This window comes from Girardinichthys multiradiatus, chromosome 5, assembly GCF_021462225.1.
Source record: "Girardinichthys multiradiatus isolate DD_20200921_A chromosome 5, DD_fGirMul_XY1, whole genome shotgun sequence".
NCBI classification, from domain to species: domain Eukaryota; kingdom Metazoa; phylum Chordata; class Actinopteri; order Cyprinodontiformes; family Goodeidae; genus Girardinichthys; species Girardinichthys multiradiatus.
Window position 1 is genome coordinate 19,603,995 of NC_061798.1, and position 23,185 is coordinate 19,627,179.

At 40.7% G+C, this 23,185-nt stretch overlaps 1 protein-coding gene across 3 annotated transcripts; it reads right to left on the reverse strand.

The window, feature by feature from the left end:
• Positions 1 to 4,523: 4,523 nt before the first annotated feature.
• LOC124869106 (WW domain-binding protein 1-like) lies at positions 4,524 to 23,031 on the reverse strand. Of its 3 annotated transcripts, none has more exons than XM_047366844.1 (7): positions 22,645 to 23,031; positions 18,011 to 18,055; positions 17,722 to 17,760; positions 14,899 to 15,028; positions 12,893 to 13,054; positions 8,120 to 8,511; positions 4,524 to 7,861 (listed from the first exon to the last, which is right to left on the reverse strand). In XM_047366844.1, the coding sequence occupies exons 1-7, from the start codon at positions 22,693 to 22,695 to the stop codon at positions 7,499 to 7,501; spliced, it is 1,182 nt and encodes a 393-aa protein (XP_047222800.1). In that variant the 5' UTR covers positions 22,696 to 23,031; the 3' UTR covers positions 4,524 to 7,498. The 3 variants fall into 3 exon arrangements, with proteins under 3 accessions (XP_047222800.1, XP_047222799.1, XP_047222798.1); XM_047366843.1 differs by having other exon boundaries at positions 8,087 to 8,511; XM_047366842.1 differs by having other exon boundaries at positions 4,524 to 8,511.
• Positions 23,032 to 23,185: the final 154 nt, after the last annotated feature.

A 23,185-nucleotide genomic window follows, 5' to 3' on the forward strand; every position in this document is an offset into this window, starting at 1 on the left:
GGGATTTTATGTAGTAAATGAACAGAAAGTAGTGCATGGACATGCAAACCTCCATACTGAAATGACAGGAAAAATATAAATGGCCATAAAATATTTTTTTCTTTAAAAAGAAAAGTGCAGCATTCATATGTATTTTGCCCCATTTTATATTGACATCCCTAAATTAAATGCATTTAAATGTATAGTTGCAACCTGTTTAGGCTTTTATTATGGGTCATTTGGCTCGCTGCATATTTGCATGTCAAACAAAATGTGTATTGTTTGAGAATCATGAAAATCAATTATTTAATTTGTGAAAACACAAAAAGAGCAATCACAATACATAGACTTGACAAATCTTGACGGCACATTACTTATAACCTCATTACAGATTCTTTAAAACACTGTTTTGAGTTGTAACGCTGGTTGTAATGTAACAAAATGGGAGAATGAAGAAGAAAGCTGTAAGCCAAACTACAACGGTGATTTTAAAATCAGAAAATGTGTGAAGAGCTTTCAGAGTGAGTGGTCCATCCTAAAGTACTCAGAGTGACGGATCCCCACGAGTGGGAGTATTTTAGCACATCTCTTGCTGTGTATCAGAATATTAACACCACAAGCAGCAAATAGTGCAATGCAATGTCTATAATTAAGAAAATGCAAACCTATAAATGGTAGCATATTTATTTTTGTCCAAAAAACAGTTTTTGTTGAGTGAAGCACAAATGTTTTAACAAGATCCAAAATGACAGAGAAATAACAGCATATGGACAAAAAGGAAACATTTAAAAACATAACTTCCTTTCAAAATATCTACAATTTCCACTAAGATCCAAAAATTTACTTGGTATACATGAAACTAAGTATTTTATTCAACAGACTTTATGACAAATACCATTAACACTCACAGTAAGCAACAACTTTAACAACACATCCTCAAAAAACCTCTCACACACACGCGTACAACACACTAAAGACCGCGGGTAGAGTTGTACAAAGATACTCTCAAAGTACACCACATGTAGTAATAACATTAATCTGAAGTACTACACATACAGCCACATTTAGATACTGTTATATTTCCTGCTGCAAGAGTTAAAGCAAAACACCTCGAACCCTATTAGTTAACTGAAATGTCCTCAGTCGGCTGGGTTTGATGTTTAGGTGTTGTCCAAGGAAAGTAGCACAGCTGCAACAATATGAGCTTAGTAGATGAAGAAAAACAGCTTCGGATGAAGGAGCAAACAGTCTTTTGCAGAGAAAACTCGAACAAGGTAACAGTCTAGCATCAGGCCTTGGTTTACAGTATGGACTTTTGCAGCTGCTAGAAAGGCAGAAAGGATGTGAACTCCAGGTTGTTTGGCTTTAACTGACTCCAGGTTGTGCCTCTGTTTACAAATTAGTAGTATATAATCCTATAAGGCCTCTTCTGATCTCATGTGATTTTATTATCCAAATAAAAGAATAAATTATTTTCTTTAATCTACTTCAATATTGCAAAAAGAAAAATATGTCAAAATATGCATCAGTTAGGTCTGCCTGTTGCCAGTTGGGTGCCTGTTGAGCAGGAATCCCTGAACCAAGTGGTGGACACCGGCAGTAAGGGATGCTTTCAAGCTGAAGGAGTCCTATAGGCTGTGGTTGGCTTGTGGGACTCCGGAGGCAGCTGATGGGTACCGTGAGGCCAAGGGCGCCGTGGCTCGGGCTGTGGCAGAAGCAAAAACTCAGGCCTGAGAGGAGTATGGTGAGGCCATGAAGAAGTACTACAAGTCAGCCTTGAAGTAATTCTGGCAAACCGTCCGGCACCTCAGGAGAGGGAAGCAATGCATCGCCAAGACTGTTTACAGTGGGGGTGGGGAGCTGCTGACCTTGACTGGGGATATTATCGGGCAGTGGAAGGAGTACTTTGAGGATCTCCTGAATCCTGCCGTCACGCCTTCCTTGCTGGAAGCAGAGACTGGGGACTCGAAGTTGAACTCTTTCATCACCCAGGCTGAAGTCACTGAGGTGGTTAAAATGCTCCAAGGTGGCAAGGCTTCGGGGGTGGATGAGATCCACCCTGAGTACCTCAAGTCTCTGCATGTTGTGGGGCTGTCATGGCTGACACACCTCTTCAACATTGCGTGGCAGTCAAGGGACAGTGCCCCTGGACTGGTAGACAGGACTGGTAACCGGAGGGTGTGTTCCAACTACAGGGGGATCACACCTCTTAGCCTCCTTGGTAAGGCCTATGCCGGTGTATTGGAAAGGAGAGTCCGGCCGATAGTCAAACCTCGGCTTCAGGAGGAGCAGTGTGGTTTCATCCAGGCCGGACCAGTTCTACACCCTCTACAGGGTGCTTGAGGATTCATGGGAGTTTACTCAACTGGTCCACATGCGTTTTGTGGACCCGGAGAAGGCATTCGACCGTGTCCCTCGTGGTGCCCTGTGGGGGGCAATCCAGGAGTATGTAGTCGGGGGCCCTTTATTGGGGGCCATCCGGTCTCTGTACAAGTGGAGCAGGAGTTTGGTCCGCATTGCCGGCACCTGTTCCTGGTGCATGTTGGACTCTGGCAGGGCTGTCCTTTGTCACGGATCCTTTCATAACAACTTTTATGGACAGGATTTCTAGGCGCAGCCAAGGGCCAGTGGGGGTCTGATTTGGGGACCAATGGATTTCGTCTCTTCTTTTTGCAGATGATGTGGTCCTGCTGGCCCCCTCTAGCCAAGACCTACAGCATGTGCTGGGGCAGTTTACAGCAGAGTGTGAAGCGGCTGGAATAAGGATCAGCTCCTCCAAGTCCGAGGCCATGGTTCTCAACCAGAAAAAAGTGGCTTGTCCGCTTCAGGTTGGAGGGGAGTTCCTTCCTCAAGTAGAGGAGTTCACGAGTTGGCTCTTGTTCACGAGTGAGGGGAGAATGGAGCAGAGATCGACAGACAGATCGGTGCGGCTGCCGCAGTAATGGGGACGCTGTGCCAGTTTGTTGTGGTGAAGAGAGAGCTGAGCTGAAAAGTGAAGCTCTCGATTTACCTGTCGGTCTACATTCCTACCCTCAGCTATTGGCATGAACTTTGTGTCATGACCCAAAGAATGAGATTCCAGATACAAGCGGCTAAAATTAGCTTCCTCCGTAGGGTGGCCGTGCACTCCCTTAGAAATAGGGTGAGGGGCTCGGCCATCTGGGAGGCGCTCGGAGTAGAGCTGGTGCTCCTCCACATTGAGAAGAGTCAGTTGAGGTGGCTCGGGCATCTATATGCCTCCTGGACACCTTCCTCAGGAGGTGTTCCAGGCATGTCCCACCGGGAGGAGGCCCAGGACAGACTGGAATGACTATGTCTCGCGTCTGGCCTGGGAACGCCATGGGCTTCCCCCACTGAGGAGCTGGAGGCGGCGTCTGGGGAGAGGGAAGTCTGGGCGTCTCTACTGAGTCTGCTGCCCCCACGACCTGGTCTCGGATGAAGCGGAAGACGACGAGTACGAGTCAATTAATTGTTTTTGTTTTTATTGTAGAACATTAAAGAAAAGAAATCATCACATCTAGAACTACCAAACAGCTTTCTGAACACAAATAAAAGAGAAGAGTTAATAGGAAAAAGGAATTTCCAGAACGAATGTTTGTATCAGAAAAGGTATAATAAAAGGAAACACATAACATGTGCTTTATATTTTCTGTTGTGTTTTGTGATTCATGTCACCTTTTAGCTTCTGAAAAGCAAAAATGTAGTCCTAAAGCAGACTCAAAAAGTGTAGGTGCCCCTGGTAAAAATGTGTAAAAAGCCTTCAAATAAACTGATCTTTCATTCCAATAGTGATAAAAACACACTCAGAAATGAGGTAAAATATTACTTTTAAATTTTAGTAATTTATTTTTATTCGTAAAAAAAAGTGTTTTACAAGATCAACTACTAAAAAACAATTCCTATAAAACAAATGTAACTGAAGTGTTTAAAAAATTGCTTATTTTTTACTTTTTGATCAGCGCTAAGGAACTTTTAATTACGAATATACAACTTCCTGTTTCCCTAAGATATAAATATCATGCGAGACAGAGCATTTCTATTAGTAGCTCTTCAAAATAGGAAAGACAAGAGAAAATATCTAATTTAGGTAGGGCATATGAGTATTGATCTTAAGTCATGAAATTGACTTGGATATGAGCTATCAACATGCCAGATGGTTGTTTTTGAAGAATTCCAGAAAAACGCCTTTTCTATCATGCTTGTGCAAACATGGAGTTTGTTAAACTGGAGTTTTAACTGGAACCTTGTGCTCTGGCATGAAAAAGGATGGATCTGTCGAAGAGGTCCTCATGACCCCTAAGTATGGCCCAGGAGGTGTGATGCTATGGAGAGTTTATCTTCCAAATGAATTTATTTTTAGGATTTTTACACAACTTTAATAGGGCTGTCCATCTATATTGCAAATGAAGATTTTTTATTTCATCTTAAACTTAATGTTGCTTGGATATGTGGAATAAAGATACTCAAACATGAACTAAAACGTCATAATCTCACTTTGCTTTTGAGAGGAATCTTAATCCAAAGGATGTACAGTCTCCACCCAGCATGGTTCACACACCTTTTATGAAGAGGTAAATGTTTTATAACAGTTTACGTCCAATCAATCAGCATGGAATACAAAAAAGGAAAAGTGCAAGTACTATTGCTAAAAACAGTTTTTCTTTCCAAGTCTCACATATACAGTTTTTAAAGAAAATGTTCAGCACTGTAAAAACATTTGCCAAAGTAGAACAACTCACAATCTAAAGAAAACATGTAGAAACTACAGAATGGCTCATAGAGTATCTGTATTCATCTATAGGCACAATATACATTGATCAACAAAGACCAAATCAATTTCACAAGTATCTTCTGTTATCCAGAGGACAGTAACTAACCACGCACCTTTCACATCTTTGAACAAAGACAATCAGAGGATTAACTGCAACAAAAACCCTCTTCAAGTCCATCAACTCATGAAGTTTCACATAAAAAAGACAACATTTAACTGGAAATCAAGTCAGCTTTTCAATAAGGATGCAGCCTTATTGGAGGCCTTTAGTCAGTGAACTAGTATTGTTCAATTAGCAGAACAAACACATAGAAAGTGTGACCAATGTTTTGTCTCAAACTTGTACAGTTTGTATTGACGTTAACTACAGGCCAGTTAATCTTGCTGTCATTCATGTGTATAGATTTAACTCAGGGCAATAATCTTTGTTTGTTTCAAGATATTGTTCGAAAACCAAACAAATGAATTAAAAGTTGAAACTGATTGTCAGATTTTGATCTTAAATGTAGAAATGCAAATGAGGTTTAAAATAAAATTGAAGATTCTTTTAGTTTAAATGTGTTTTCTCTATTATTGTAATACCCCTAAATACAATGCTAAATCTATGCCTCATCCCATGATGCCACTGCCCATATATGGAAGAGGTGGGTGTTTTGTGCAAAACACTTTTTTTCATGATTGGAACAACCAATTACCAACACATGCACGGACCTTTACCCTAACTTCTCTTAATTTCACATAGTTTCGTTTCTCAAACTTTAAGGTCAAAACTTGAAATTCTGTTTCATTTTTTTTAATTACCACAATTTTATGGCCCTTTTTTAGCCCCGCATAGATTTACTGAGCAACAGTGAGGCAGACGAGAAAATGCAATGCAGATAGAAAACACGCGCTGTATTCAGCTCATTATTTTACATACATTAATCCAATGAGGAGAAGGTCAGAAAATGAAAACGCCCATCTCTTAAAATCCCACCTCTGATTTTTAAAACATTACAAAACATGGAAAGACATAGAACCAGTCCCTTAGTTGTTAAAGCTCTATCTGACTGCATTGCCTTGTCACAGCTTGCAATGCAGCTTACTCTATTTCTTAGTATGCATAAACGTTCTACATTCATTATCAGCTGACAAAAGTTAATTTTAAAGAGTGTATGTTGTAAAAATGCAATAGTCAGTTCATGGAGGAAACGGATTTATGTTGCCTTTCAAACCGGGCAAAGGTTAACTGGAAATACGCTAAGACACTTTCAGTCCAAAGTTAAACATTTGGTAATTGCAGTATTCACACCTAAAGTCTAGAACAACAAAGTGGAACCACCATAGTACCACTGTAAAGGTATGAAAGCTTTAAAACATAGCTGCTTTCTGGCTTCTTGAACAAGAAAGTGAATTACAAATTTTAACATTTCTATGTTCAGTATTTGTTAATTCAATTTTGTAGAAAGAAAGTTAAAACTACATTATATACATGATCCAGTTTTGTTTTGAAGCTGCACATCTAAATATAGAAGCTTCTATGATTCACCCTAGAGTGAATCTTCATATTCTTCTGCCACTTCAGGAAATTATTATTTGTTAAACAGGCTTGAAGATGTGCTTTGCACTTAAATGCATGAAATGAGGAGTGTTACATAAGGCAGTGGATCCTTATCTTTTTGCTGGATTAAATGTAAAACAGTCAGTTGTTGCATCCCCAAAATGAGCTGGTATTAGCTCTCCGATTTCACACACAGCTGTCCAGAGTTAAAAAAAACATACAAAATACACCAATCAGACTGATTTACAGATTCTTTTAAGGTCTGACCTTCCGATTGCGAGTGATTCTGAAATATCAAAATCATATTGTTTCATATCATAATATTTCAGAATCAGTCAAGATTGATAACACATAATAAAAACAGTTATTTGATTGCAGTAGAAGCCTTAAATTCAAGAGAAAATGAAAGAACTACAATATTATTCCCCCTATTTGCATCTGAGCAAACTCAAAAAGGTGCATCTAAGTACATGCTGTTGGTTGATGTGTTTATAGACCTAAAAGGTTGGGAGTTGTTACTTTTAATGCATCCAACGAGTAGGAAAAATTGCATTGTTTCTTTATTTGACCTGCCGACCAACAATCAAAGTGAATAAAGAAACAACTGTCCAACTGGTTGGTGCATCTATCAAAAAAAGTCTGAATCTCCTGTCAGAAGCATTTTTAGAAAACTGAATCAGATTTCTTTTTAAACCATTAGCCACATATTGCACTCTCAATCTTCCCTATAGCGCTCCAGGCACCAACCAGAACCAGACACATGGGGTTTCCATGTTAAAATGACCATCTGAGAGCAATGCTGCATCACAAAATGAAAGGCCCAAGAGGAGAGAAGGAATACCAATGTGGTCAGTTTGCATGCAATGCCTGCCAGGTAACCACAAAGCCATAGCTACAGCTATACTGATTTAAGCAAGGAATAGATAGAAGAGAGAAATGAGTCACGTTTATTTTTTGCCATAAACCCAGGCATTGCTCTCAATAATTCAGATTTTCAGTTTTGAGTATCTCTGGGAGTTTCTCATTTCAAACAGAGTGATCAGAAAGGTCCATCACACCTACTGACTGTCAACCATCACAGTAAGATCTGCCAGACGTTCCTTCAGTAATTTAACCATTCTTCACCTACTAGTCTTGACCAATAGGAATGCTGTAAAACATTAACATCTAATTCCTGCTTCATCAACCACCTCATGCATGCTGTCGGGTTATGATGACTCCAAGGTGATGACAGCCTCACTGGCTTTGTAGATAACGGTAAAGGAGGAGGGAACCTCACTGTACCGCTCCTCGCAGGGATCAAAAATGGATGATTGGACAATGAGCTTTGATCCGAGGGAACCTTCAACGCTTTCCTGCACTGCTCCTTCCCCCTTTTCTTTATACAAGTGCCCTTTCTGCAGCTCCTCTTCCCCTCTTCTCACATGACAGCGACATACTTCGATGCCAGAGTCACCTGTAAGCCGTCGGTGGCTGAAATGATCCTCCTCATCTTCTTCCACCTCCTCTTCTTCTCTATCTGGTTTTTGCTCCTCTTTACTATTGTTTTCTGCGCTTGAAGAGTGCAGACCCTGTGCAGAAGAAGAGAGTGTTACAACATGAGGTGAGGAACCCACTGCAGCCGGTGGGTTGGGGGGCATTAGATAATGAACTTGACCAGGAGAAACAGAGGATAACAGGACAAGAGGGGAGAGTGGGAGGCGAGCAGGATGTGAGGGTTGTGAGTGTAAAGGGAGAGAAAGAGGAGGACAAAGAGGCGATAGTCTGTCACTGCCAACAGAGGAACGTTGCTGCACCAGTATGACATCAGGAGTGGCTGCAGGTATTACATCAGGGGGAACTTGTGACGGGGAAGGCGATGATCTCGGCACAACGACATAGTCACCCCCTGCTTCACTGGGTGTGGACACACGGCTGCTGTTGTACGTCTCGTCAGTCACCTGGACCGAGAAGGAGGGGCTGGACGGGGAGGTGAGGGAGCAGGACTCGCAGGAGCAGCTGGTGTAGTTGTCGGAACTCTGAGAGGAGGTCGGCCCGCTTGGGCCAGGGCCCAAGTATGGAGGGCAGGGGTGTCGATGGTGGTGATGATGGGGGTAAGAGGAGCTGGGCCCTGCTGTGGTCCCTCCCTGGAGGGCGAAGATGGAGCTATAAGGAGGAGGAGGAGTGCTGGGGTGGGCAGCCACTTCTTCATAGGAGGGCAGCTTCAGGGAACTCAGAAAACCTGCAGCAAAATAACAAAAACTTTAAAACACTTTTATCCTGGAAAAGTCTTTACTCTGCCCTAAACCACAATCAGTCACATTCACTAGCCACATAGTTGTTGTTATAATTACAATTCACTAAAGCATCACCTCTTTAGCATAAGAAATCCCTAACAAGTGTACTTCCAGTGCCTTGCAAAATGACCCCGTCAATGTTTAAACATTTTGTCACATTACAACCACAAACATGGGTGTATTTTATGATATTTATGTGATAGACCAACACAAAGAAGCAGGGGTGGGCATTTTATAAGAATATTTCCAATGGTTATGGTCAATCTGACAGAGAGAGGTATCCCAATCGTTGCGGTTTTAAGTATAACAATGGCCATCAATGGGCTCTAGATGGACAAACTGTCTACTTTTAAGGCTAGGCTTAAAACTTTCCTTTTTGATAAAGCTTATAGTTAGAGTGGCTTAGGTTATCCTGAGCTATCTCTGTAGTTATGCTGCAATAGGCTTAGGCTGCTGGAGGACATAATGACCACTTTCACCCTCTTCGCTACATTCTCACACTACTCTCCAATTTTGCATTGTTTGCTGATATTTCAGTTTTTAACTTTATGTTCTCTCTCTTTTCTCTTCCTAGAAGCTACACCTGGCCTGGCTCTCTGTCTACCTGTGACACCTTTCTGGAGAGGGGCATCGTCCAAGCTTCTGCTGGCAACAACTTAATGCTCACCCTCTACCAATGATCCACATAGCCCTGTCTTTTATTGTTTAACCCTTTCTCTCTCCTAGATATAGCAATTGACTAAGCTTTTACTGTAATTATATATGCTCTCTTTCAGACTCTAACCTTGAAAACTGGCTCAGAGTTTATCTATTCTTTCTTTCTAGGTGAAACGACTAAAGGAGCTACATCCCTTAACATTTACTTTTCCTTCCCATAGAAAGTACTCCTGGATCAGTTCTTCTGTGTTCTTTTTTTGTCTCTGCTCTGTTCTTTCTCTCAAACCCCCAGTCGGTCGTGGCAGATGGCCGCTCACACTGAGCCTGGTTCTGCTGGACGTTTCTTCCTGTTAAAAGGGAGTTTTTCCTCTCCGCTGTCGCTACATGCATGCTCAGTATGAGGGATTGCTGCAAAGTCAACGCCAGGGACTGTCCACTGTCTCTACATGCTCATCCGGGAGGAGTGAATGCTGCAAATCACTGACTCGATGCAATCTGCTGGGTTTCCTTAGATAGAAAAACTTTTTATCCAATTTGAATAAATAAATGGTAAATGGACTGAACTTATATAGCGCTTTTCCAGTCATACAGACCGCTCAAAGCGCTTTACACTAGAGCCACATTCACCCAATCGCACTCACTAACGCTCACACATTCATACACCGATACGCAGATCGGTAGGCAACTTGAGGTTAAGTGCCTTGCCCAGGGGCACATCAACCTATGGCAGGAGGAAGCTGGAATCGAACCCACAACTGAATCTGACTGCACTGTTCAATGGTTAGGATTAATTGGAATGTATGTACCTGACTGTTGTGAAGTGCCTTGAAGCAACATGTGTTGTGAATTGGCGCTATATAAATAAACTGAATTGAATTATTTTGTGGTATTTATTGTCATAACAATAAAAGCAAAGGATTTACAACTTATATGCAGTCATTTTAGGTGACTGTGTGGATGTGACAGCATGTCACAGCAATCATAGCCCCACAAACCCAAATCCCGCTCTTAAAAACATACCCATTATGAGATAGGCTTTTTCAGGACACCAGGTACATAAAAAGTGTGACTTTTATCACTAAAATGCAACAGTAACTGCAATCATATTTTTGAATTATTGAATAATTCTGACAATTCAGCTGGTTTTGGGGGGTTTTCTAACACCATTAATTGGAATTAATTGATGCCATAAGAAGTTCTTCACCATAACAACTAACGATATGAGAAAGGCCCATCCCTACAAAGATATGTATGTGGCATGCATTAGTATTCAGCCCTTGAGTCAATGTCTTGTAGAATCACCTTTTGTTGTTACAGCGCTTTGAGTGTCTCGTTACTGAAAAGCGCTATATAAATAAACTTACCTTACCTTACTTTACATACATTGCAATATCTTTACAAAGTCGCTCAAACTCAGTCTGATGGATGGATGGATGGATGGATGGATGGATGGAGTCTGTGAACATCAATTGTAAAGTCTTTCCACATTTTCTCAATATGATTCAGGTCTGGACTTTGACTGAGCCACTCTAACACAGGAAAATGCTTTGATCTAAACTCCCTTTGTAGCTCTAGCTGTATGTTTAGGGTTGCAGGAAGGAGAACCTCCACCCCAGACACAAGTCTTTTTCAACCTTCAACAGGTTGTTTTCCAGGATTTTTATTTGTTTAATAAAATTTCAAATTCACAATTATCCACTACTTTGTGTGAGTCTATAATACCGTGAAATATGTGGTTTTAATGTAATAAAATGTTAAAGAGTTTAAAGTCCACCACATACTCCATAAGAAAAGAGAAATTTGTTGTCTCTCCAAGAGCTGTAAGAACAAAACATCATTCTGTTCTTGCAGCTACAGGGGTTGGACAATGAAACTGAAACACCTGTCATTTTAGTGTGGGAGGTTTCAAGGCTAAATTGGACCAGCCTGGTAGCCAGTCTTCATTGATTGCACATTGCACCAGTAAGAGCAGAGTGTGAAGGTTCAATTAGCAGGGTAAGAGCACAGTTTTGCTCAAAATATTGAAATGCACACAACATTATGGGTGACATACCAGAGTTCAAAAGAGGACAAATTGTTGGTGCGCATTCTTGCTGGCGCATCTGTGACCAAGACAGCAAGTCTTTGTGATGTATCAAGAGCCACGGTATCCAAGGTAATGTCAGCATACCACCAAGAAGGACGAACCACATCCAACAGGATTAACTGTGGACGCAAGAGGAAGCTGTCTGAAAGGGATGTTCGGGTGCTAACCCGGATTGTATCCAAAAAACATAAAACCACGGCTGCCCAAATCACGACAGAATTAAATGTGCACCTCAACTCTCCTGTTTCCACCAGAACTGTCCGTCGGGAGCTCCACAGGGTCAATATACACGGCCGGGCTGCTATAGCCAAACCTTTGGTCACTCATGCCAATGCCAAACGTCGGTTTCAATGGTGCAAGGAGCACAAATCTTGGGCTGTGGACAATGTGAAACATGTATTGTTCTCTGATGAGTCCACCTTTACTGTTTTCCCCACATCCGGGAGAGTTACGGTGTGGAGAAGCCCCAAAGAAGCGTACCACCCAGACTGTTGCATGCCCAGAGTGAAGCATGGGGGTGGATCAGTGATGGTTTGGGCTGCCATATCATGGCATTCCCTTGGCGCAATACTTGTGCTAGATGGGCGCGTCACTGCCAAGGACTACCGAACCATTCTTGAGGACCATGTGCATCCAATGGTTCAAACATTGTATCCTGAAGGCAGTGCCGTGTATCAGGATGACAATGCACCAATACCCACAGCAAGACTGGTGAAAGATTGGTTTGATGAACATGAAAGTGAAGTTGAACATCTCCCATGGCCTGCACAGTCACCAGATCTAAATATTATTGAGCCACTTTGGGGTGTTTTGGAGGAGCGAGTCAGGAAACGTTTTCCTCTACCAGTATCACGTAGTGACCCGGCCACTATCCTGCAAGAAGAATGGCTTAAAATCCCTCTGACCACTGTGCAGGACTTGTATATGTCATTCCCAAGACGAATTGACGCTGTATTGGCCACAAAAGGAGGCCCTACACCATACTAATAAATTATTGTGGTCTAAAACCAGGTGTTTCAGTTTCATTGTCCAACCCCTGTAGTTCTTGACACATTTTTGGGAAAGAACATTTTTCTTGTGGAGTGTCCGAGAAATATTGTGTGATTAGTCAGTGGACATGATTACTGCACAGTTAAATGCTGCTTGAGAAGGACTTCCAAAAGTTAATTATCTGGGTTCTTGTGAAGTATAAAATGTCGTGACCAAAAGGAACAATTTTTGTTCTTGCCATCGCGAGAAAATGAGCTAATGGATAATGTACAGATCTTAATGGGTATGAGTATGTTTGCAATGTACTGTATCCATATACGGAACTATCCAGTGCTGACAAGATGCATCTAGAAAATTGTACAAGGTGGAGCTAAAACATATTTTCAATTACATGGTGATCATTAGGAAAAAATCATGAGTTACATCTTAAACACAGACAGATACCTGCTTATAATTATAGCGTGGTAATAGTGAAATAAATTTTTTACTGATCAATCTAAGCTTTTCAAGTCAAAGAAATGGCCATGCAAAATTCATTCTAATTATTCATGTTCAAACCTGCTCAGAATTACTTCAGAATAAATTTAACATACTGAGGTCCAGCATTGAGGACGGGTAGTTACAGGCTCCGTTATAGGCGATTAGATTGATTTCCCTTTGCCTTTGCTGCTGCTGGATTCTCAGCTTTGCTCGACGGTGACGGTAAGCACAGAAGCAGCTGAAAAGGATCAGCACCGTCCACAGCAGCCAAAACCCTGCAGGAAACAGTACAGCTTTGTAAACAAATAACAATATTCAGCACATTCATCATTCAAACACAGGATCAGTGTCTTTAGCATACCCATGCCTTTATAATTGTATGTGTTTTACATATAAAACATAAATGAAACCCCTAAGGTTCAACCCATATACAGTGCTCTGAAAAAGGAATTTCCCCTTAAATCCAATAACTTGTGTGCTTTGTGAGAGCTGACGATGAGTCTTTTTTGGCCCACTCTTGGAAGTGGAGGGTTTTCAAGCATGAACAGCGTGTTTAAGGTCACGCTACACGATTTCAATCACATCTGAGTTCGAAGTTTTACTAGGTCATTCCAAAATCTTCATTGTTGGCTTTTTTGAAGCATTCAGAGGTTGAATTGCTGGTGTGCTTTAGATCATTGTCCTTCTGAGGACTTTTTCTTCAGGTTGTTGTCGTAGAGAGAAAAATTCAGCAGAAGCACCAAAGCATCCCCAAACTACCACACTACCACCACCATGTTCCACTATAGGTATGATGCTAATCTTCTGAAATGCTGTGTTTTAATGCATTTTAAACTATATGTAATGGGACCCACATTTTCCACAAAGTTACACTTTTGTCTTCTCAGTCCACAGAGCAAATTCTAAGAAGACCTGGGTATAATCAAGCTGTGATTTGGTAAATATGAGACATGGCTTTGTGCTCTTTCTGGATCAACAGTGATTTTCACCTTGGAACTCTTACATGGATTCTATTTTTGCCCATTTTCTTTCTTGTTGCTAAATCATGACAAGATCCACGATGGCGCCACTGATGGCAGCCTCGGAGCGTATTCTCTCATTTTCTGCGTGTTTTTGTGTTTTACCAGCTACTTGAAGGACCAGCAGCAGCAGGTGAGGCTGGGGAGCATCTTCTCCCGCACAAGAACCCTCAGCATCAGCGCCTCCCAGCAGTTCTCTCCCCACTCCTCTTCAGCCTCTACACAAATGACTGCACCTCAGCGGACCCGTTTGTGAAACTCCTGAAGTTTGCAGATGACACCACTGTCATTGGACTGATCCAGAACAGTGATGAGTCTGCCTTCAGACAGAAGATGGATCGGCTGGTACACTAGTGTGGTCAGAACCACCTGTAACTTAACCTCCTCAAGACTGTGGAGATGACGGTGGACTTTCGGAGAACAAAAACATCCTCACTGAGAGCAAAGTGTACTGGAGTTAAATTCCTTGTTGTTTGTATAAACTGGGCAATAAAGCTGATTCTGATTCTGATGAGCATTTAACTGAACAAAGCAAGACCTGCCATGTTTTAGATGTTGTTCTGGGTTATTTTGTGACTCCTTGGATGAGACGTTGATGAGCTTTTGGAGTAATTTTGGAATTTTGATTCTATGTCTGGCACTAATCAGGCCTAGATGTTGCTTGTGAAATTGAACCAAAAACTGTGAATAATCCCAGTTAACAAAGAGGCAGTTACATTTTCATACAATAGTTGGCTGATTTGGATGTGTTTTTCCCCTTCTAAATCAAATTAGAGACTGCTCTTTGTATTTACTCAGCTCATCTTTGTCTGATACTAAAATTGGTCTCTTGATCTGAAACATTTAAGTGTAAGAAAAGAGCAAAAACAGAAGACATACCTAAGGTGGCAAACACTTTTTTTTAACAACACTTGAAAAGTCTGCCCTGAAGAGCTGAATAAATGGATTTTCTTTAATAATTTTAATTTCTTTAAGTCCACTTTAAAAAGTGAAATTAAATATATTAAATACAGTGAAAAAACAATTATGTTAATTATGCATTTTCTTTGCTTATACTCTAAGCATTTTTTATAATTTAAAAGTAAAGACAGGTGACTTACACCAGAGTTCATAGTAATATGTACAGCAGCCCGTTTCTCCACAGCAGTGTCCAGTTTCACACTGGTAACCTGGACTGTTGTTGGCTCCTGGACAGTACTTGGGACTGACCACAGGCTGCCTGACCACCACCTGGTGGACAAAACAAAACCCTGCAATTTAACCACAGTCAGCTTCTGCCAACACATTAACAGACCCTTTGCTGCAGAGGAGCATGACGTGAGGTTTAAAGCACTGAAAAAGAGTTAAAAAGGGATGTGATATGAGGATCTTGATCTGGAAGCAAGTTTAGAAAGGACATACAGAATGGATAAATAAGAACTGAGGGAAAAAAATCCACTGTAACTATAAAACGAATTGATGGGAGTCTGAAACTGAACCATAACAATAAAAATAGAGCTGTAAAACTAAAACAGAGAGCTTACAAAGAGGGTAAAAAGCTTCAAATACTGATATTTTCCAATCTATGAGCCCCCTGGTTCTTGTGTTCACTTCTACACCAACCAAACCATGACATATTCAGTCTACAGTGCCTTACAAACATATATTTTTAACATTTCTTCACATTGCAACTATAAAGTTACACGTATTTCATTGGGATATTATGTGATAGATGAACAAAAAGTAGTCCATAATGGGGAAGTTAAAGTAAAAAGTTTTGCAAAAAAATTAAAGGTGTGGTGTGCATTTCCATTTTTCCCCCTTTTCTCTGATACACATAAATACACACCTCAGAGGTTCGTTAGAGACCATTAGAGAATAAACAGCATCGTGAAGACCAAGGACAACATCAGACAAGTCAGGAAAAAATTGTGGAGAAGTTTAAAGCAGGGTTAGGTTATTAAATACTATCTTTAAATATCGCACAGAGCACTGTGCCATTTATCATCTGTAAATGAGAAGAACCCTATCAAGACCTGGCCATCACCAAAAGTGACATTTCAGGCAAACAGCAATAATCAGAGAAGCAGCCAAGTGGTCCATGGTAACTTTGGAGGACCTGCATAGATCTACAGCTCAGGTGAGAGAATCTGTTAATAGGACAAATTGTTGTGCATGCCATAAATCTGGCTTTTACTGAATAGGGGCAAGAAGAAAGCAATTGTGGAAAAGAAAGTCCCATTTAAAGTTAGAGACAGGCCACGTAAGGGCTACAGTGCAGGAAGGTGCTCTGATCAGATGACAATGAAATTTGAACTTTTTGGCCCATAGAATGCTTTGTTTGGTGGGAAACTAATATTGCACATAATCCTAAACACATGATCCCAGTTGTAACACATGTTGGTGGCAGAATCATGAGGTGGGGATACCAGCAAAGAAAGAGAAATTGTTCAGGGTTGATGGACAGATGAGTGGTGCTAAATACAGAGCGTTCCAGAAAGAATCAATGTTAAATGGTGGAAAAGACTTCAAACTCGGATGGAGGACCACTTTCAGTGTCACAATCAAGAGGTGTTTTGGTTTAGATTGACTTTTGTAAATGTATTTTGACTATTTGTTTTGCTGTTCTTCAGGGCTTGCTTAACTTATTCCCTTATGGTTAGGTGTTGTCCATATTAGTTCATTTTTTTGTGTTTTAATGTTATTTATACATCCAGAAGTTTTTTTCTGTTAGATATTTTTCCTGGGTTGTCTTGTATGCTGCTCAGCTCCAGTCAGATTTATTAGTTATCCACCTTAGCTACAGCCATATGCAATCAAGTAGATTCTACTCACCTGCGCCGCCTCATTAGTCAATAGCCTGCACCTCTTTCTTTACCTATTTAAGCGCTCTGTTTGTCATTTTTTCTTGCTGGATCCTACTGTTCCATACTCAGTTTTTATGCTTTTTCTCTCTTGCAGTTTAGCTCAGTTTTCTGTCCATGCTCCATGTTTTCTTCACCTCTTGCCTGCCTGTAAGTTTGTAGCATTGTTTTCCTTTAAACCATTCTATTCATTCATCTTCTACACTGCCATCATTCAATCTGTCCTGTCTTCATCCATCTCAGTGTGGTTTAGATCATCCACAAAACAGGACAGGTACAGACTGCAACGAATAATCAGGACTGCAGAGAGAATCATCAGGGCTGACCTTCCCTCCATCCAGGACTTAAACAGGTCTAGGGTCAGGAAAAGAGCTTCTAAAATCTCTGCAGACCCCACACACATAAACTGTTTAGAGCTTTACCTTCAGGCCGCCGCTACAGAGCACTGTTCGCTAAAACCAGCCGCCACAGAGACAGTTTCTTCCCCCAGGCTGTTTCTCTGTTGAACATTCAATAGAGTACAAAACAACAGCATACAGATGTTGCAAATGCACCTTTTTATTTATATATGTGTATATTTGTACATTGTATATATGTATATTCTGTAACACAAAAACAAAACCAAAGAGCAAAGTGTACCGGAGTCAAATTCCTTGTTTGTATGTACGAACTTGGCAATAAAGCTGATTCTGATTCTGATCATGCTGCTTAGAGGTTAATGCCTGCATTTTGGTCCAGCTACAACCTCACAAATCCTGACATTCAGCAATACAACGACTATAAACATTCAACCTCACCTAAAACGCAAAAGTGTTGGTTAAAGTATTTCAGTTTCTTAGAATGGCTCAGTCAAAGTCCAGACCTAAATCCATTTTAGAATCTATGGCAAAACTTGACAACTGATTTTAACAGACACTCTACAGCCAATCTGACTACGCTTACGCATCATATGTTTGCACTACTTTGTTATGGTTTATCACTAGAAATCTTAATAAAATACATTGATGTTTGTGGTCGTAAAGTGAGAAGGTCTGATAAAGCTGAAGAGGTGCAAAGGTTAAATCTAAAAAAAAGCCTCACCTCATCAACTGTGCTGCTGTCAATCTCCCTCAGAGACACCTATAATGAGAAATAAAGATCAGCTGCAACACAAAAACTAAACCAGACATAAAAATGACTTTTGTTTTCAGGAACAAAAGTGTAACAGGCTTTGGCATCTAAATCTGGTCTGCACATAGTTATCACACAAGACTCCAAAGTGCTAACCAGCAATAATGCGTTGCCATAACAACAAGTCAGAGGCAGGCTCTGAGGCTTTTTACCACATGTGGAAAATGTTTATCCTGTGTTTAAAGGTTGACCTCCTTACTGTTGTAGCTTTAGGTGAAACCAGCTCCTGCAGGGACATCGTCCTCTGATAAAGACACAGAGACACAATGATCAGGACAGAGAACAGCATTGACATGATAAGATGCAGATGGCAAGACTAAGCAAACAATATGTTATTAGTCCAAGAGTGACAAAACATAGTAAAAAGGAACAATCGTTTCAGAGGCTGCCGACTGCTTGTCTGCTGGCCTTTCAAGGTGATGAAGAGGCTCTTGAACAAACTGATTTCTTCTGTGGTATGAGTTAGCTGACAGAAAACAACCACTTCCTGGAAAATTTCAAAAAGGTTCTCCCTGTGACATGCCCCATTCTTTCACTAGTCTTGTTTAAACACATAAAATACACTTAGGTAAAGTGGTAAAAACAAACCACATTAGTAACAACTACAAGTTCCAATAATCAGCAATTAACCTGCTGATTACTGAAAAGTTTCACCCATCAACTGCCCCAAACACAAACATGTTCCCCAAGCTAAGAAGATAGATCCAAACAGACAGTGGTTTGTATTATCTAAGACAACAATTATACTTTTTTTAGAGGCAGCATCGTTTATCCATCCCTCCAACAATTCATGGTTCTCGGTCATGGAGGAAAGAGATCCAGGTGGTAAATCCAGACATCTTTCTTTCCAGTGACACATTCAGAGGGACGCCAAAGCTTCCCCTCGTCAGAAGGAATACACACCTGAAACCAGATGTTTACACACACTGTATAAAAAGAAATGTAACCTGTTTTTCTCACAGTTTGACCAAATAAAATCGAATTAAACATTTCCTGTTTTAAGACAGGTTGGGATTACCAACATTTTCTCACTGAATTTATATAAATTTAGATTGCTGTTCTTTTTGGTAATTTAGGATTTTGTCATGGCTTTGTAAGTTTCTGTTAAATAACATAACATAACATATAAATTAAATTGAAGCACACCTGTGGATGTATTTCAGGGAACACATTAACACTGTTCCATTGTTGAAAACATAAAAATAACCCAAGATATCTCAAAAAGAAATGTGGACCTGCACAGGTTTGGGTTCTGTTTGGGTATAATGTAGAGATGTCTGAAGGTGCCTCGTTAACTATTTTTGATTAAGATTTTGGTGCCTTGGATAAGAGCCCTTGTCGTAACCTGATACTCTACATGACCTAACCCTGTTCAAACACTACAAACACAGAAATGGTTTAGCCTGATTTAATGTCAGACAGTGAGAGAAAAGGTAATGTGCCTTTTAATACAGTGGATGAAAATATCTTGTTTTGACCAAGACAGAGTCCAAAGGGAGGCACCCTGAAGGCATCCTGACCAGACGTCCCTGATCCACCTCAGAACCACCCATGTAGGGCAGCAGGTCCACTCCGGGTCCACTCCTTATCTCTAAGACTAAGCCTAGACACTCTAAAGAGAAAGCTAATTTCAGCGGCTTTTATTTTGATCTCATTATTTTGATCATGATCTATCACAAAAAAACTCAGAAAAACATCTAAAGCACTGCAGGCCTCAAATGCATCAGTTAAGGTCAGTGTTTAAGATTCAACAATAAGAAAAAGACAGGGCCCAAATGGCATCCATGGAAGAGTTCCCAGGCCAAAACCACTGCTTATCAAAAACAACACAAACATATTTTGATTACACTGCTGGAGATAGGCACCAACCCGTGACCCACTGTGGATTAAGCAGTATAGAAAATGAGTGAATGAGTGGACATTTTAATGATCCCTAAGACTTGTTTTTGGGAAAATATTCTGTTGACTGATGAGACAAAACTAGAAATTGTTGGAAGGCATAAATCCCACAACATCTGGTGTGAAACTAACACATAATTTTACCAATAGAACATCATAGCTACAGTCAAACAATGTGGTGCAAGGCTGAAGATCTGGGCTGCTACAGAATCTGGATGACTTGTCATAATTGATGAAACCGTGAATTTGGCTCTATAGCAGAGAATTCTGAAAGAAAATGTCCGGCCGTCACTTTGTGACCTTCAGGTCAAGCGCACTTGGGTTATGCAGCAGGACAATTATCCAAAGCACACCAGCTAGTCCACATCTGAAAACAATATAAATGTTTTGGATTGGCCTAAGTCTGAACTTAAATCAGTTTGACATGATTTGGCATGATCTTAAACAGGCCATTTATGCTCAAAAACCCTCCAACGTGGTTGAATGAAGTCCTTTAATAAATAAAATCATCTTTGGAAAACTGCTTTCAGCATTTTTTCAGGTTATCTTTGTCTGATATAACAATTTGCTTTAAAACATGAAAGCTTTTAGCTTAACAAAAATAAAAAAATAAAGGAAAAATATTATTATGTAATTAAAAAGGAAACACACGGATGACCCACACTGTTGCTACCTTGATGAGGTTCCAGCCTCAACATTATGCATATGACTTCCACCTCAGTAAAGGTTATGTGGGTTGACTGCAGGCAAAAGGGGAAAAAAGCTGTCCATGTGTGCTGCATGCGGAGCTGCAGTCAAAACAATGAAACGGCACTGAGCTTGTTGCACACTAAGACTGCAGCCATGTTAATTAGACACGCTTGGTTAACAACGGACTGCTGCCTGTGGCCAGCACCGCTGAACAATGTTGGCTCTGCACTGTTCCCCGTCCACAAACACACACACACACACACACACACACACACACACACACACACACACACACACACACACACACACACACACACACACACACACACACACACACACACACACACACACACACACCTGTCTGTGCAGATGTCACATTGAATCCTGGCAAAAAAGCATTATTTTGACAGATATTTACTAGCCAATATGAGGCCAAAATTGTACACTAGTGTCATAAACAACTGTTCAATAGTTGTTGAATATTGCATAATGCAGCAAAACACAGGAGGAAGAGCAACATAAAAACATGAGAAAGAGAAACTGCTTCTGTCAAATATCACTTTTTTCAATATCGCTAATGGAGAAAAGGTAAATGTTTAATAAATAGACTATATAATACGGCAATATCATAGCACACGTTCTGCTGTAGCATTAAAATATAACACTGAGCCAAGCCAAGATGGGAAATGTGTTGTCAATACTCCTGTCATGCAGAGTTCCTGTGGTAAGGCCACCACATGGCATTGAAACAAGCATGGGTATGAAGTGGAGTCACTCAGAGGCCACCATGAAACCTCAAATGATCCACATCACAGTTTCCCTCAAACTGCACAAATAAATAAAAGCCGCAATGAAGCTCCATTGTTAAACACATACTTTGGAGTTGCCTGTTGGTCAGTAGGTCAGTAAGATTTTTGCCACCTTTATCCTCAGTGTTAAACTTGAGACTTTTTATTTTATTTTAATATATCATAAATAATCATTTTAGCCAGCTAAAGAAATCCATGTTTTCAATCCCAACAAAGTAAAATATGCCCTTTCTTATAAGCTAGATGGGGTTAATTTAATAAGAGCCCTTTAATTGTAATTTCCAAGATATACAATAACCCAATTTCAGCAGAAACGCTTCCTTTAGGAGCAGTGGGCTGCGGGATTCGAACCAGCCTCTCTAGGAAGCAGATGCCCTGCTCTATATCCACTAGGCCACACTCCCCACCACCCTTGATCTTGGTGTGTTTAAGATTTTTTAAAGGCCTAAAGATGAGATAAACTAACTAAAAAACCTTGAATATTGATCTAAGATTAGACAGTATTCTTTTAAACTACGCCGCAGGCATCCTTTCTGAAATAAATCTTCCATTATTTCAACAAAGCCAAATAAAAACAAAACATCACAAATGAATTTGCAACAAAAGAAGCAAAGCATTGCGAGTCCTAACAGGCTGTCCACATTAGTGCAGAAACCTGGCTGAAAGAAAGCTAATTCACCTTTCCCTTTGGCTGTTTAATACTTCTGGTCACGACAAACACCTCTTATTAACATAATGCAGTTTTAAGACTATGATAGCCTGATTAATTAACCTGCTAATATCAGTTTATGTGTCTATTGTTGCACTACGAGTGGAACGGCTAGAAGTTGTAAAAGTCTGCAGAATAAAAAACACAAACTATTACTAAAGTTGGTAATTGTTTACTCTTTGCTTAAGTCTAAATAATAACATTTGAATATCAATAAATAATTTACAGATAACATAACATATATATATATTTTTTTATATTATATTCTTTTTTCCAGCCTTAAACAAAGATGCTCTGTTTTATATAAACCAAACATATTATACGCTTTTTGTTTTAATTTTTTGTGAATTTTTACTCAGGGTTATTATATAATAAGAATCTCTGTTTGCAAATCTAGTCAGAACTATCAAGTTTTACCACGCTAAATTTCTACAGTCTGTTTCTGTACAATTTAGGCTAATGTGGCCTGCCAAGACGATAAACGTCAGATTTGAACTGACTTGAAAAACATCTCAAGCATGAAGCATCTCAATCAACCTATAAAATGTCCTACCGCTGCGCATGATTTAAAAGACTTGGTGGCATGCAGGGATTATGTGAAGATGTACAGGTTGTTTATCAGCAGCCAGGTAGGCCAGAGGGAAGCATGTTGCTGCGCAGAGTCACTCCAGCCCAGCTGTTAACAGCAGCGTGTGTGAATCAGAGCAAACCTGCGCAGTGCTTTACCTCATCAGCCTGCAGCCCAAGGCAGAAAGTCAGTGTCTTCTCTGGATCCATGAAGACAGCCGAGCACCAGGCTCCACATCAGAATGCCCAAGTTACAAAGTGAAGGCTCGATCACCGTTGTCCCACTCCACAGACACGGCACCGTCCCCCGTCCGCCATTCCTCTCGCCCTCACACCCTCACCGCCTGTCTCTCTGCCGCACACACAGCGGAGCTTTATCAGAGAATCCGCTGAACGCTGCGTCAAATCTCACTGTGCATGCACGCTGGAGGACACGTTTTTTATTGCTGCTGCGGGGACGGATCCAGGATTCACTGGGAGTTTGGAGCGGAGAGGGACGGAGCATGATGTCATGCTTCCTCAGCCACCAAACTACTTGCACCGGAGAGCTGCGGCTTTGATTGGCCGGAGCTCCCAGCAACAGCCGCACGGAGGCTGCCTCAGTCGTTTAACACGTCCTGGAGGAATTCAGAGTTCAGCAACATCTGTATTAAAACATTCCCAAAATAGGGTTTGCTACATGATAATTTCTTAAACTCAA

Coding starts and splice junctions, on each gene's coding strand:
- LOC124869106 (XM_047366842.1), bottom strand. CDS start 22,695: ATGGATCCAGAGAAGACACTGACTTTCTGCCTTGGGCTGCAGGCTGAT. Junction 18,056..22,644: donor TTGGGCTGCAGGCTGATGAG/GTAAAGCACTGC, acceptor TGTCTTTATCAG/AGGACGATGTCCCTGCAGGA. Junction 15,029..17,721: donor ACAGCAGCACAGTTGATGAG/GTGAGGCTTTTT, acceptor TTTGTCCACCAG/GTGGTGGTCAGGCAGCCTGT.